We start from the raw sequence: 16,194 nt of genomic DNA on the forward strand, positions 1-16,194 counted from the left end.
GAGAGAGAGAGAGAGAGAGAGAGAGAGAGAGAGAGAAGAGAGAAGAGAGAAGAGGGAAAGGGAAAGGGAAAGGGAAAAGGAAAGGGAAAGGAAGAACATATTTCAGTAAGCATGGCAGTGTCTCATTTTTAAGAGAAAAGGAAGTGAATGAGCATAGTTTTAAATTACTGCATAGAAATTTAAATAAATAAATAAATAAAATAAATGTTTTCTGTGAGTTCAAGGCCAACCTGGTTTACAGACTAAGTTCTAGGACAGCTAGGGCTCTATACAAAGACCGTGTCTCAAAACATTATATATGTGTACATTAAATTATTATAGTAACGCCAAAGAAAACTTCCATTCTACTTTCAGATTCAAGAACTTACCTCTGTTCGGTGAACCATCAGCCAGTGGCCATCTGACGTCTGCTTGTGAAACTCCAAGTATGGATCTGACTTCCCAAACAGGTCCTATATTTAAACAGACAGCCTTCGTTATCTTAGAACCTGTGTGAACACACCTTATACTTGTCATACATATATATATTTTTATACAACCAATTAAGTCCAACTCCATAGTAATGATACTCTGGTTGCAAATATCAATTCCATTATCGCCATCACTAACTTAATAATGTGTTAAAGTGTACTAGGGAGAACTATTAAAAGGCACTGTGATGCATAATCCTATGTTTCAAACCCATGGTACTTTAAAATATGTTGATGTGTTTCAGCTCCATGTCAGCATTTCAATTTTCCATTCACATAGTATTAAGTCCACACATAATATCCCAAACATTAGGCCTGTCAACTCTATGAAGGACAGGACAGTTAGCCACGGGCAAAAAGACTAAAGGTTTTACTAACTTCTAAAGTCATATAGTAATTGATAGATTTGGGCTTTAACTTGTATCTCAGAAAAAAAGCAAAACAAAACAAAACAACCTTTCCTATGTGGCTCAGTACTTGGGAGGCAGAGACAGGAGGACTGTCATGAGTTTGAGGTTAAAAACATAAGAAAACTATTTTGAAAAAAAATAGGAGAGCTGACGACATCTGTAACTCAGCAGCTACAGACGCCTGCTGCTTGTCATGGACTAGTTCAGATCCCAGCACACACATAAGGTAGGCATCTTACAGACATGTGCAACTCTAGCTCTCAGGGATCCAATGCCCCACTCTTGCTTCTGTGCACACACCCACAAGTGCACAGGCACACACACACACACTCTAAATAAATAAACAATCTTTCAAAGAATAGTTTTCTCTGTGTCTGTATACTAAAAAGGCCCAGAAACAAACCCTGAGTGAGAGCAACAGCAAAGGGTGAGCACCTCTACCCCAGTGCAGCCCCAAATACACAGCCACTAACTAACGTGACACCCGGCTCCTTCTAATGTGTCAGTCTAGCATAGAAATTAGAAAAAAATTAACGTGGAACATCATGTCATGTGACGGAAACAGAACAAGGGGACTAACTACTGATACTTGTTACTTGTTTTGTCAAATGGTTTCAAATCTGAGGCTGAGGTTGGGATAATTTGAATATTAGCCAAAATTCATCCATTGCAGCTAGCAGTTGTTAATGTTTAAACACACAAGTTTATAGATATTTAAAGACTAATGTAAAGCAACAAAAAATACTTACTTTTCTAGTCACATCTACAAGATGCTAGGGAATCAACTTATTCAGAAACAAACAAAAAAAAAGGTGTATACAAAGAATATCAAATGCTTAGTACTTCCTTTAGAGAAGACACTTCTAAATAGTACTGGGACTGGGTAGATGTTTCAGAGCTTGTTGCTCTTTCAGAGGACCCAAGTTCAATTTCCAGGTCCCACACAGTGACTCATAACCAACCACCACTCCAGTTCCTAGAGATCTGAACACCTCCAAAGGCTTCATGTGCATACATACACACAGGCAAAACATTAAAATGCATTACATTCACATACATAAAATAAACTAAGAGATCTAACAACACACCTCTCAAATAAAAAAGGAGAAATGCAGCTGGGCATGGTGGTGCGTACACACTTTTAATCCCAGCACTTGGGAGGCAGAGATAGGCAGATCTGTTTAAGTTGGAGGCCAGTGAGTTGTAGTACAGTCAGGGGTGTTAGAGAAATCCTGCCTCAAAAAAACAAACAAACAAAAATAAAAACAAAAAAACCCATACATACATACATACATACATACATACATAAGAGAGAAAGAGAGAGAGAGATTTAGTTTGGGAAAACACCTCTCTATAGAAGCACTTCTTACTAAGACTATTACTGTTTTGCAGACTTGAAAGAATATAACATATGCAGATAGCTATCATCAATAGTCATTGAAATGACCAAAACATGTAACAGAGTATTAAGCCTCTGATGGAGTTACACACCACAACTGACAAAACTGTTTTGACAACACTTTGAAATACCATCAGACTAGCTTACTGAAGTCAGGAAGCATAAAATAAAGCAAGAGAAATGATGCCACAGGGGTTTATTAGCTACATGCTGAATGTACAAATGTCTACAGGACAGAGGAATCTGTTTCCTAAATGTACAGATAAGACAAATGAATGGATGTGGGGTGGGGAAGGAAGAAAGGAGGAAGTGAGGGACAGATAGCAAGAAAGATATAACAAAGGAGAATTTATAGATAAAAAATTATCTTAAGAGGTATTTTAAATAATTACACTTTAAAGGGTCTTTAGAAACACCCCAAAATACTTGTATGCAAAATGACATGGTATCTGGGAAGAGGGAAAGTAGATACAGAGAAACAAAATTCATCATGAATCACAACTGTTAGAGATGGGTGACAGAACATGATAATTCTCAGATGATTTTTGTTTGTTGGGGTTTTTGTTTTGTTTTGTTCTGTTTTGTTTGAGTTGGTATATAATTGTTGCTATGTATTACTATTGGCTGGCCAGGAACTCACTTTGTAGACCAGGCTGGCCTGAACACACAGAGATCTTCTTGTCTTTGTCTCCCACATGCTTGGATTTAAGGTGTATATCACAACACATGGCAATATAGTATTTTTAAAAATGCTATTGGATTAATGTATGTATGTTAATTTTTAAAGCCTCTGGAAACTAGTCTTAAGACACTTTCAAGTTAAATTTTAAGGTAAACAAAATGATGAAGAACACTGTATTCTGACATGTATTCAAGTACAGAAATGCAAAAACATTAACTGACTTATAATTAATAAACCACAGGCTTTTTGATTTTCCCTTAAAGGTTACTAAAATACTATCTTAAACTTTACTGTAATGTTAATGCTTGTATTCTTTTAGTCTTTAATTGCATCTTCATGAAAAAGCTGAAGGGAAATGGGTGCTGTTTAAGCACAGTCAAAGGAGTGAGGGAGGAGGAGAAAGGGAGGGGAGGGAGGGAGAAGGCTCTGCTCAGAAGAACAGCTCATGCTAACTGCATTGTTAATGGCTCAGAAAGGGACCAGAGCTGGGGAAAGGTAATCCTTTTCCTTGCACAATACACAAAATGTACCTACCTTATTATCCAGTTTTCTGGCTTCCATTTCAAACAATACCACTCTGTTATCCTTTATTTCTTCTGCTGAAATCTGCAAGTACATAAAGCAGGTGGAAGAAAATGAATACATATGAACAAAGCACTTTCTTTTTATTGTATTGTATTTGCAGTTTGGGATTGACTCCAGCATGTGGCACAAGTTAGACAAGCACCATGCCATTGACAAAGCTCTGTTTTTAAGTGTGGCTCCTTAGAAAGCCACATTTCAGGTGTGTGTATAGCAGGGGTGAGGTATGCAGTGCTTAGTACACAATGTGTTTGTAAACATATTTCCACTGTGAATATGGTCAAGAATGGTCAAGGATAAAAGTAATGGCCAGAAAAAATCTGGTTCTCTAAATTACATATTCCTAGCCATGGAACAGTCAAAGTACCAGCAGACTGAAGGGTACCCTTTATACAAAACCAACTAAAATCTGCACACATTGAGAAGGAAGAGTAAATAAATCCTATCCGTAGACCTCTTAAGTAAAATATGAGCCCAGTACTTTTCATCCCAGTGTAACTGCAAGAGCCACTCTATCCTAAGTCAAATCCCAAGCTATCTCAACTCCCTTGGCTTTTAGTCTATGCTACAGAAAACACTAAAAAAACATGGTGGGGGTGGTATGGGGGTAGGGGAGTTAAGGCTCAGAATTGCAAAGGGTAAAAGACTTGTATGATCTGAAGTGAAGTCACAATATGTTAACTATTAATAAAGTTATTTGCATTGTAAAATATTCTTGTGTTCCTGGAAATCTAAGATAGAGACAAGTAGCTGCTGAGAAAAAACGTACTTGATAATTGTTATAACCAGGCTTCCGTATCACAGAAAACTAGTTAGAATACTATCACTAATGAAGGAAACACTACAAGAAAAGGTATCCAAAAGCTTCTTATCATACTAACTGTAAATTTAAAGTATGGTAAGTATACTTTAAAGTATACGAAGTATAAAGTATGGTAAGTATGGTAAAGTACATTTTTGGCTCAGAGCTAAGTAATGAGCCAATGGAACCCCTTGTGTGATGCTACGCAGCAGATGCAGGGACAGAAGGCCAGGATAAAGAGTTCCTCTGACTTTGGTTTGTTACTGGCTCCCCCCCCCCCCTTTTACTTCTCGGACACAGCACCATTATTTAGCTCTAGCTAATCAGGAACTCACTAATTAGATCAGGCTGGTCTTGAACTTTTGATGATTCTCTTGCCTCAGGCTCCTGTGTGCTAGAATAACAGGAAGGCACCACCATGCCAGGCTATGAGTTTATAGTTTAACGGTCCTATTATAATATCCATTTAGAATGAGTTCCACCATGGAAAGGTTTTGTTGTGGTAAGAGGACCACATATCCTACACAGAGAACCAAACTAATTCAGTGCTAAACCTTTCTTTTCACATTTAGGAGCTGACACATTCAAGGAAGAGGTACACCTGACCTTGATGGACAACTTAAAAAACTGAAGGAAGGAATTCCTACAAATCACTGTCGGCGTTTGTCGGCACGGCAGTTTCCATTAGTGATGACAGGCCAGAGTGAACAGAAGTTCAAGATCAGCTGACCAGACACTGCTACAGGTTATTTGCTTAGTAGACTTAAGAGACTCTTTCTTGAAGCAAGACAAGCTACGTTTACCGTAATACTCCCTTTCCCTGCAGGTTTGCCATTTTTGAGCACCAGTGGTCGAGTTAGCTTCTTACTGGAAACAATCTGTCAAAAGTGGAAAGTAAAACATTATCACTTGCTGAAATGAATGCTTAAAAAAAATAAAGAAGCTGAGTATAAAGTTCACTTCAAGTCATTAGAGAGGCATTAAAACTCATCCCTTCAAGACTTTTAAAATGCACCTCCACATTTACAACCCATCTGAGAAGGTTGCCCAGGCCTTCCCTCTGGCAGATATTATCTGTCATTGCATTACCTGAAACGTTAGCTCCTTCCTCAGAATTGGAAAAAGTCCAGCATTTCATCTCTTACACAGACACTGAGCTGAAGCCTGCCTGCCATGCCTTGCCTCCATGGTGGACTTCAGCCTCAAACTGTGAGTCACAATCAGTCTTTCTCTAGGCTGCTTTTGTCGGGCACTTAGTCACAGCAATGAGAAAAGGTGAGGAGCACAAAAAAACCTATTTATTTCATGAAGGATCTTCAAAGATCTTGTCACCTCCACTCCAAATAGAAGCCACACCACGGTGAATGGTGAATGATCCACCCTGTCTCCAACCAGAAGCTACAGAATAAACCCTGCTCAAAGTCAAATGAACCCATTCTTCCTCAAGGCCTCTGTCAGGTATTTCATGAGTGCACAATGGTGACTACGAGGGGCACAGAGCACCCAGGCTGTGGATGGTTACCACTCACCGCTCTGACCCGGGAGGTTTACAGTGGGAAAGAACAACTGGCAACAAAGAGAAGTGTTTACAAGATTACATCAAGGAAAAGTGAAAATTTAATGTTAGAGGGTATGTAAATGCAGAAAAAGCAGGCATAATGGTTTAAAGAGATTAGTATCGTATCATTAAGGAGAAATCTTTTGCTTTGCAGTGGTACAAAGAGAAAGATTCCCCACCAAGACCCAAATCATCTTCTGAAAATTCAAATGCATTTGAAAGGAGAGAGCCTAAACCAGAACTAGAGCTGATGGGCCTCTCTACAGGAGAACAACCCCTAGAACAGTGGCTTTCAGCCTGTGAGCCCTATGGGAGTCATAGGACCCTTTCACAGAGTCACTTAAGACCATGAGAAAACACAAATATTTACATTATATTCCTGACAGTGGCAAAATTACAGTTATAAAGCAGCAATAAACACAATCTTACCATTGGAAGCCACCACATGAGGAGCTATACTAAAGCGTTAAAGCATTAGAAAGGTTGAGAACTACTGCCCTAGAGTCTCTGGGGTCAACCTAAAAAGAACACTAACCTAACGTAACTAATGTCCCCGAGGGCTATTACAGAGTCACCAACTAAAAAGATTATCCTAAAAGCCTGTGGTGGTTTAAATAATAAATTAAATATATGACCCCACAGGATTTGAATGCTTGGGCATTATGGAGTGGTGTTACTTGACAGGGGTTACCAAGTGTGGCCTTGTCAGAGGGAGTGTTACTGGGGGAGGTGGGCTCTGAGGTTTCAAACGCTCAAGCCAGGCCAAATGTCTCTCTCTTCCTGCTGCCTGTGGATCATGATGCATACCTCGCAGCTACTGTTTCTGCCTGCGTGCCACCATCATGAAAACAATGGATTGACACTCTAAACTCAAGCCCCAATTATATGCTTTCTTTTATAAGAGCTGCTGTGGTCATGATGTCTCTTCACAGCAATAGCACTTTCTATGACACAATGTTTATCAAACCCACCCAACGCTTTGGTTTAAAATCTATAAAATGGCTGGGTGTGGTGGCATTTACCAGTAATCACAGCACTCTGGAAGCAGCAGCTGAAGGGTTACCATAAGTTTAAGGCCAAACTGGGCTGCATAGCACTGAGGACACCAACCACTGTGAAGTTGTGAGATGCTATATCCAAAACAAAAACAAAAACAAAAACAAAACAAACATTCAGAACAAAACAAAGCAAAAGGTAACAGAACTTCATACTCACTTGTCCAAGAGTGACTTCACATTCTCCCAAGAAGTCATCATCACTCAGCTCGATAGTTTTGTTGTCAATGTCATAGATTCCAAACTTCAATTTCTGAACCACTTCAAAGTAGTAATCAATAACAAATGTCTTAGAAAATTTGGGATTCAAAGAATTCTTAATCCTTTCTGTCCGTTCAACCTATACTCATCCAAAAAAAAAAAAAAAAAACACCAAAATAAGAGATTTTTGAGATCCAAGAAATCCTTAGATTTTTTTTTTAACATCTCTATGTAGTAAATATAATTACATATAAGTATAAAGACTAAATATCTTAAAATGTATGTATATGTAGGGTGCACTATGACATGTATGTGGAGATCAGAGGACAACTGAAAAGACAGTTCCCTCCTTCTACCACTTGGGTTCTGGAGATTGAACTTAAATTACTTGGTTTAGCCATCTAGCCACTGAACCATCTCACTGGCCCACTTATTTATCATTTATTTTTTAGAAATTTCTCTATGTGCATGAGGAATTGTGCTATCAAAGACAAATTTGTTAAAACAAAACAAAAAACGCACTAACAGATGAGATGGTACAGTGCTGCGGCTGTTAATGTGTCTGGTACTTCCCCTGCACGTACATCTGGCTACCACAAGGGTCCTGTGCCTGCAAGTCAGAAGGGAGTGCTGGATCCCCTGGAACTGGAGTTACAGGTGGCTGATCCACCATGGAGTGATGCGTCTTGATCCCAGGTTGTCTGTAAGATCAGCCAGGGCTCTTAAGCTATCTCTTCAATCCTGTGGTATTATTTTTAACATTTTAAAGTAAACTCAACATTGTCAAAAAGAAATATGAACCAATTTTCACCCAAATCATTAAGGATTACCTCATACCACTGTTGACCACTCGTACTCAAGAACAACACACATAAAGGGTCCGACTTTGATGTTACATCTGCATCCAAAAGGTTGTTACAGGAAACATTTAGTTCCACCTTCGTGACACACTGGGCAGCCATGTCTTGAGCTATGGAAGAACCAATGAGAAACAGTATCGTTAAAAAAACACTCTAAAACTCTTGAAGGAGATAGCTACACTCCTAAGGCAAACTGTCTGCCGGGACTTTCTGAACAGCTCTGCTAGAATGGGATTGCTCCTTGAGCCTCTTGGGAATAAAGGTCTTCATCAGCTTAGTCCAGTAATACTTTATTATTCAGTGGAATCAAGCTTACTCACCATCTAGCAGTGAAATATACTTTCAAGATAGCAATATATATATATATATATATATATATATATATATATATCCTCTGCCTATATACTACAAAATATATTGGTAAATTGTCATGTTCTGTTTGGAACTGACTCAGATAGCAAGCTCTCAAACTCAAGCATATTTATCAAGTGTCCCCTGAGATACTCTTGGAACAGGCTGATCTTTCACCCCAGTGACAAGGAGAAATAGAAAAATATCTAATGGTATTAAAAGCATTCCATCCTTACAGACAGCTAAAAGGCACACCTTTACCAACAGAGTGACTTTGAGACTGAGAAGCCAAATGGTCATACATGAAAATGTTCTCCCTGGATTTTCCAGGAGTTCCTGGAAACTCCAGCATGACAGGCTCTTAGGGCTTCCCTATTCATTCCTGCTAGATGTTGTAAATGTCCAGTTTGATGATGTTTTGCTATTTATCTGTTTTTCTATTTCTGTTGTTTAAGGTACAACTTGGGTACCATCGCTATGATTCCAATGAGAATGTTCCACAAGTAGCATTCAGCAACTTACTGTAGCTGATTTGCCATGGCTTGCCAAGAAACACCAGTTAGCCTAACTCTACAGACTTCCCCTTCTTTAACCATCAAATAATACATGAAGAGGAATGAGGGTGAGGCAGAGGATGAGTTCCAGCAGAGCCACAGCTATGTATGGAGAAACCCTGTCTTGAAAAAAATTTCCAGAAAGAAAGGGGACAGGGGTAGGAAGGCCTTCAGTTCTGAGAGTGAGGTGCTTTCCTCCTTGGAGCTCAAGTGCCATGGTATCACCAAGAAGAGGAGCAGAGTACTATACTCCCCAAATGTCAACAGAGCCAGCTGTCTAGCATAAAGAAGATCATGGCGGTAGTGCAGGCTCTGGGCTGGAAAGCATTTCCTCCCAAACATCGGTTCTATTTGGAGTGCTCTGTCTTCTCTACTTTGGGATGCTGAGCTTCTGAGCATACAGGGATAAGTCCACTCAGCATCATGCTTAATATTTAGAACGGCAGTAGCTTTCATGAGCTGTATAAATGTTTCTTCAAGCACAAGAAAAAAAGATAAGATCCTTTGACAATTTCAAAATAACTCATTACTTAGTGTATGAATGTTCGTGTGGCTGTGTGGATATGTGTGTCAGTGAGGATGAATTTGGAGGTCAAAAAATCAACGTCAAATGTCTCCCTCAACTACTTATTCTCATTTTGAAACACTGAACCTAGCTGAGTTCATCAGTTTGGTTAGGCTGGCCAGCCAATAAGTTCTTGGCATTCACCAATAACTAGGGTCATAGATACTCTTTCATATGGATGATGATGGATGATCCAGACAAACTTCAGTTCCCATGCTTGAGAAGCGAGGACTTTATTGTTCGGACTGAGAACCATCCTTCCAGCCCCACTAGTTATTTTTAGAAACAGCAACAAGCCTCAATACCTGTTAAAAGTCAACAGCAGAGTGTAGGATTCCTACAGTTTTGGACACTGAGAATAATAAGGTTGGCCTTAATATAGATACAAATTATTTTTAAGAAGAAAGCCATGCAGCTCACCTTCACTGAGAACTTCTTAAGGAATGACATTCCCCCCCCCCCAAATTTCCAATTTGCTTCCTATCTTTTCTTAATTATAATATCTTCTCTTTTATCACAATAAAATTAAAACTTGGACATCCCTTACAAAATTGCATTTAGCTTTGATGGTCTGTGTTTGTTTAGGTTTCTGTCGTTGTTTAACATGTGTCCGAATAGTTAAATACAAGTATTAATAGTGTGCTCAACGGATATAAAGAGCAGAGAGACGCTGAGGAAGGGCAGCTGACAGTGTGAAACAGACTTACGTTGCCTGGGCTTTGAAGGATCTTACTTGAACAAAAGTGGCAAACAACATAAACACGGGAAAAAGTAGGACACAAGAAGACAGAGAAGATGCCAAAATATGTGATATAATGGTGAACTAACCAGAGAAAAACAACCTGACATGAGACTGGACAGGTTCAGAGGGTCTGACAGAACAGAGTGCTAAATGGATGGATCAGAAGTTTGCATATAATGTTAGGGGACACTTTTATCATTTTGTTAACATGGTTTCTTGTCACCTTTACCTTAACTTGAGAATTAGGTAAGGGGCAGGGTTGCTTGAAAATAAAATACAAGAGGAAAGAAAAAATAAAGGTAGGAAGAGAAAAAAAGCAGCAAAACACAAGCCCAGTAAACATGAGGCTGTCTGTATCCTGGAAGTCTGATGTGCTGGCAATGGGACCTGGTCCTAAATCCATTAAGGAGTACTCTTTTCCTCCTCCACTGAGAAGCCAAACATAAACTAAGGGTGTTATCTTGAGCTTTCACACATATCTGCTCTGTCTCCAAGTTCAGACAGCTAGATGGTATACAGTGTTGTGAAAGCCTACAGCCCTCACCTGTGTCCTGACAGGCAGCCTTCTCTCCCTCCTTGTTCTCTTCTTACATTCAGTCCTGCAGCATTCTCCTGTTCATGACTGAATATCACATGCTTTGGAATCTCAGTCTAACGCTTACTATGTCGCTAAGGCTAGATCCTTATCAGTTCCCTCATCTATAATGTAAATAATTGTCCTAGGACTGGATGAGTTAGTATATTTAAAATGTATACAAGTGTTTACTACTATTATTTCAGCACCGTTTGCCTCCATGCAGTGTAATCCTTTTTAATCCCGCATTTCCTCTATTTTATTATTGTATTTCACGATGATTTTCCTGATTATGCCAACACACATTAAACTGCCCCTCCCCTAAATTCCTGCTGCTTTCATAGTAAAAAATTGGTACACTACTAAAAAACAGTATCAAATTTTGAAAGTTGGGTGTGGTGTCTGACACCAATTTACATCCATAGTATTCAAGATGCTAAAATAAATAAATAAATAAATAAATAAATAAATAAAGCAGATCACAAGGACAAGGCCAGGCTTATTTAAAAACAAATCAAATATGAAAGAATGCACACCTGTGTTAAACTTAGCACCTAGATCCAGGTGTGTAACCACATGTAAACCATACTTCTACTTTCTAAGCCTAGATTTCCACACAGAAGTAAACAAAATCTGGAATGTGCCAAGCTCATTGCTTTCACCTCAGACACAGAATCTATGAAAAAAGTTCTATCAGAAGAGATTGGGTACAATCAGGGTGGTATGACCACAGACTATGACAAAGGAAACTCTCTGGAATCGATGAGGATGACCGTAGCTAAGACTCAGAGCAATGAAGTATACAGAGCCCAAAAGGCCATCTCTTGCAAACAGAAAAGACTTTCAATGGGGGGATTGGGACACCAACACAACCACAAAACCTTAGACCCACAATTTTTTCCTGCCAACAAGATGTGCAGGGGTAAAGATGGAGCAGAGTTTGAAAGAATAACCAACCAATAACTGGCCCATCTTGAGACCCATCCCCTGAGAGAATGCTTCACTGACACTATTAATGATATTTCCAGAAATGCATCTAGCATAACTGTCATCTGAGAGGCTTCAGCCAGCAACTGACGGAAACAGATGCAGAGACCCACTAGTCGGAGCTTAGGGAATTCAATGGAAGAGGGAGACAAAGGATTGAGGGAACCAGAGGGAGAGGTCAAGGGCACCACAAGAAATGATACAGAATCACCTAACCTGGGCATACAGTGGTCCACAAGAGACTGAACCACCAAATAGAGAGCATACATAGAATATAAGTAAAGAGCATAAATAGAGAGCATCCTAGTCCCGTGGCAATAAGTAACAGTTGTGCACAGCATGGTCTTCATGTGAGATTCCTAACAGCAGGATCAGGGGCTATCTCTGAATCTGTTACCTGCCTTTGGATCCCTTTCCCCTAATTAGTGTGCCTTGCCTAGCCAAAACAGGAGAAGATGCCCCTAGTCCTACTGCAACATGAAATACCAAGGTAAGTTTACATCCATGGAAAGCCTCCCTTTTTCTGAGCCTTTTCTGAGAAGAAAGGGAGAAGGAGGAAAATGTCAGGGAGATCAGTGAGGTGAGAGGGAAGAACCAGGGAAGAACCTGTAGGAGAGGAGGGAGAAGCTTCTATGGGGATAAAATGCAAATACATTAATTTTAAAAATGTACAACCATTCCTCTGCATTTACCAAAGAAGTACTAAGTTTGATTCCAAAAAATAAAGTTCTGTCTTGTCTTTTTTCTTTTACATAAGGTAGTTTTAGAGTCTTGTAAGTAATACCCTCACAAATAGAACAAGCATAACTGTTATGGATCAGCATGTGCTAAGCATACCACCAACCCAAAAAGTTTGTTTCTAAAGATGGGGTGAACGCAACCAAGAATACAAATATTTACATGCAAAGTCATTCTCATAACAGAGGCTCATTAGAACATTATTTTTCTCTCTTGAATATGCTCAAACAAAGCTACACAAACAACATGGCAGATTATTTAATAACATACTGACAACTACATTATTGCACTGTGGCCAGAAAACAAATTCCCTCTAAAGCATCACTCACTGTTCCCCTAAATGAGTTAGACCTCCGCCTCTCCACACTATTTACCTCCAGAAACTCATTATACTTAATGGTCAATGCAAACAACTAAACAAACAATTGAGTCTAGAACTCTTCTAATATGAACATTCATATAAATACTTTCATTCCAGAAACTATCGAATACATGTCATGTGAAGAAAACAGTGTAATTCATGAACACACTATAATGGAAGAACATAAAAAAATGTTCTGTATCCTTTGAATACAGAAAATAGGTCATTTTTCTGCAATAAATGATCAATCAGAAGAATATGTGTGCAACTAAAGAAGATTCTGCATGTTTCCTACAGGGTCATAGAGAGAATACCAGAGGAAACACTCAGCATGAGATGTGTGGCTCCTACAGTCGGTAAGCATACTGAACATAACCACTCTCCCCAAATCCTATCTTTTGGCCCAACATAACACAGACTATGCAAATCAAGTGAAAAATAAGACACAAAGGGGAGCTGGAGATGAAATCAGAAGTATGCGGTCACTCCCATGCCCTGCTGAAATCCTGTTCATCCATGTCTTGAAATAAATAATTTAAAAGGAGAAGAGATTTATTTTGATAATGGAATTTTTTTCCATTTGCCAATCAGTCATAATGCACTTGTAGGTAAGAGAGGTTGCTAATCAGAGTTATTTTCCAGGAGGTGCGTGGGTAGGAGTGGGAGGAAATAAGTGTGCTATTAGACCAAAATAAACAAAGATAATGGTTTTGGTCCCTGGTCCCTCAGGCTTGTTCCATTGGTCTTAAATGGAGACTCACCACAGTGGCAGCATACATGGCGTAGGGGCTGTACACCTCGTGTTAGACAGGAAGCAGAGAGAATAATGCCCATACACTCTACTCCTTCCTCTGTCATTACACCTGGTCCCAAGTCCCTGGGGTACTGCCATCTGCATTCAGGATGGATCTTCCCACCTAGTCAATCCTTTCTGGAAATGCCCTCAATCACACCCAGAAGTGTGTTAAACTAATATCCAAAATATTCTCAGTATATTCTCAGCTGAGAGCATGAAGTTACCCTGGGCTTAAAAGCCCCAACCAATCAACCACCAAACAAAGACTTCCTTTAAAAACTAAGATGAGGGCTAGGGATATAGTACAGTTGGTACGGTACTTGTCTATCATGCATGGAGCACTGGGTTTACTTCCTAGCACCACATAAAACTATGCATGTTGCCCTTCACCTGTAATCTAGCACTTAAGAAAGCAGAAGCAGGAGGATCAGAAATCCAAGGATGTCCTTGGTCAGAAAGTGAATTCGTGGTCAGTCTTGGCTACATAATAAACACACATATAAAATACTTTTTACCCTATGATTAATAACCTAATAAATACAAAGACCAAAGTTACAACCCAGATGTTTTATTTCCTCATGACAAAATGTTCCCAGGGCATTAAAATGCCTCTAATTAATGTTTGCTTAGTGTAATAATAATTTGATTCTGTAACTGTTAGCATATCAAATAAAATATTTCTCATGACACAAATGAATAATGAAATAGATCTTTTAAATTATAATATTCTAACTAGTCTGCCTTATCTAGTCTCAATATCAGAAATATACCAAGTCTTACTGCAACTTGATCTACTAAGACTGGTTTATATTCATGGGAGGCCTCCCCTTTCCTGAGAAGAAAGAAGAGAGAGATGAAGTGAGAGGGAGGAACTTGGAGGAGGGGAAGAAAAACTGCAATCTGGATGTAAAGTAAATAATTAATAATTAAAATTATAATTAATATTTATTAAATATATTAAATAGATTAAATTAATATTAAGGTTGTAATTGTTAATATTTTTCTTAAGCTGTAGCCAGAAAAACATCAGGCGGTCAAAGAGCAGGATGGCTTATATTTATACAGCTATTCCTCTTTAGTCCATAAGTTGCTTGATGCTAAGAAGGGCTTTTCTCTTTTCTCTTTATTTTTTATTGATACCTGAGTGTTTTGTCTACATGTGTAAGTGGATTATGTGCATGCACTGCCTGTGGAGGCCAGAAGAGGGCATCAGACCCCTGGAACTGCAATTAGAGGTTGTGGCTGATAATGTGGTGTTTGGAACTAAATCTGGGTCTTCTGCAAGCATATCCAGTGTTCTTAAGTGCAGAGCCATCTCTTCAGCCCTTTTTCTCTTTTCTAGGGAATGTCCACAGTTACATGTTTACCACACACATAAAGCTGGACAATCTTAAAGCAGCAACACTGATTCTCAGCTTTCTGTCCCTGTGACAAAAATGGAAACTCAATGGCTCATGGTTTCAAAAGTTATAGCTGATGACTGGTTAGTCTTGTGGGTTTTTTGTTTAATTGGGGTGCATGTATGCATGAGGGTATGCATACATGTGTTGAGACATTCCACAAAGGCAGAAACAACTAGCAGAAAAATACTGCTCATGAAATGGCTTCCAGACAACAAAGAAAAAAGGCTTACCTTTCCAGCTAAGCCCCCATAAGTGGGCTGGAGAGACACATTAGCCAGTAGGGTGCTTGCCTCAAAAGCATAAAGACAGGAGCACCTCAGTTCCAGCCCCAGAAAGCACCTGAAAAAGCAAGGTGCAGTGGCACTAGTTTGTAGTCCAGTGCTGGGAAGTAGAGACACGTGGACTCCTGGCCCTCTATGATCAGCCTGTTTCGTCAGCTGGCTCCAGGCCAGTGAGAACCTGTATAAAACCAAGGCAGATAGCACTGGAGGAAAAACACCTATGGTTGACTTCTGGCATCTATACACACCATGAGTACCTGCACATACACAAATATGCAAACACACACATGTACACATATACACAGCCCCATTAAGCTATGAGTTATTACATGTATAAATCCCTCAAAAGGGAGAGGCAGGGAGTTTGAGGCCAGACTGGTCTACATAGTGAGTTCTAGAATAGCCAGAGCTACATAGTTGAGACTTTGCCTGAAAAATAAATAAATAAATAAGTTAGTAAATGTATAATATAAACCCATTTAGAGACCCATAATCCAACTACTTACTAAAGTCTCACCTTTGAACACTGCTGCCCTGAGGACGAAGCCTCTAACATGAGATCCTGGTGGACATGTAAGATCCAACCCATAATACATACTGCACTTAAAAGCCAGATCTGGCTATGAGTGTAGCTTAATGGTAGAGTGCAGTTTTTATATGCCCAGAATCTAAATAAATAAGCAAGAAGCCAGACTGTGAGACTAAGAGTCTTATATCAAAAGAATAAAAAGCTAGGTGTGATAAAACCAGAGACACTGAAATTGATAGAGGAGAAAGTGGGGAAAAACCTCGAAGATATGGGCACAGGGAAAAAATTCCTCAA

General features: G+C 39.3%; 1 protein-coding gene across 2 annotated transcripts in view; it reads right to left on the reverse strand.

The window, feature by feature from the left end:
- Cpne3 (copine 3) overlaps positions 1-16,194 on the reverse strand; it is a 46,977-nt gene that overhangs the window by 22,585 nt on the left and 8,198 nt on the right. Inside the window, exons 1-6 of one of the 2 annotated variants that reach the window (XM_029533306.1) lie at positions 15,321-15,447; positions 7,990-8,129; positions 7,119-7,298; positions 5,149-5,223; positions 3,496-3,567; positions 369-452 (exon numbers count right to left, since the gene is read on the reverse strand). In XM_029533306.1, coding sequence (XP_029389166.1) covers positions 369-452; positions 3,496-3,567; positions 5,149-5,223; positions 7,119-7,298; positions 7,990-8,121 — 543 coding nt within the window. In that variant the 5' untranslated portion in view covers positions 8,122-8,129; positions 15,321-15,447. Of the gene's footprint in view, positions 1-368; positions 453-3,495; positions 3,568-5,148; positions 5,224-7,118; positions 7,299-7,989; positions 8,130-15,320; positions 15,448-16,194 lie in introns of those variants that run through there. The other variant, XM_021221938.2, reaches the window with a different exon arrangement.

Source organism: Mus pahari, chromosome 22 (genome assembly GCF_900095145.1).
Source record: "Mus pahari chromosome 22, PAHARI_EIJ_v1.1, whole genome shotgun sequence".
Classification (NCBI taxonomy): Eukaryota; Metazoa; Chordata; class Mammalia; order Rodentia; family Muridae; genus Mus; species Mus pahari.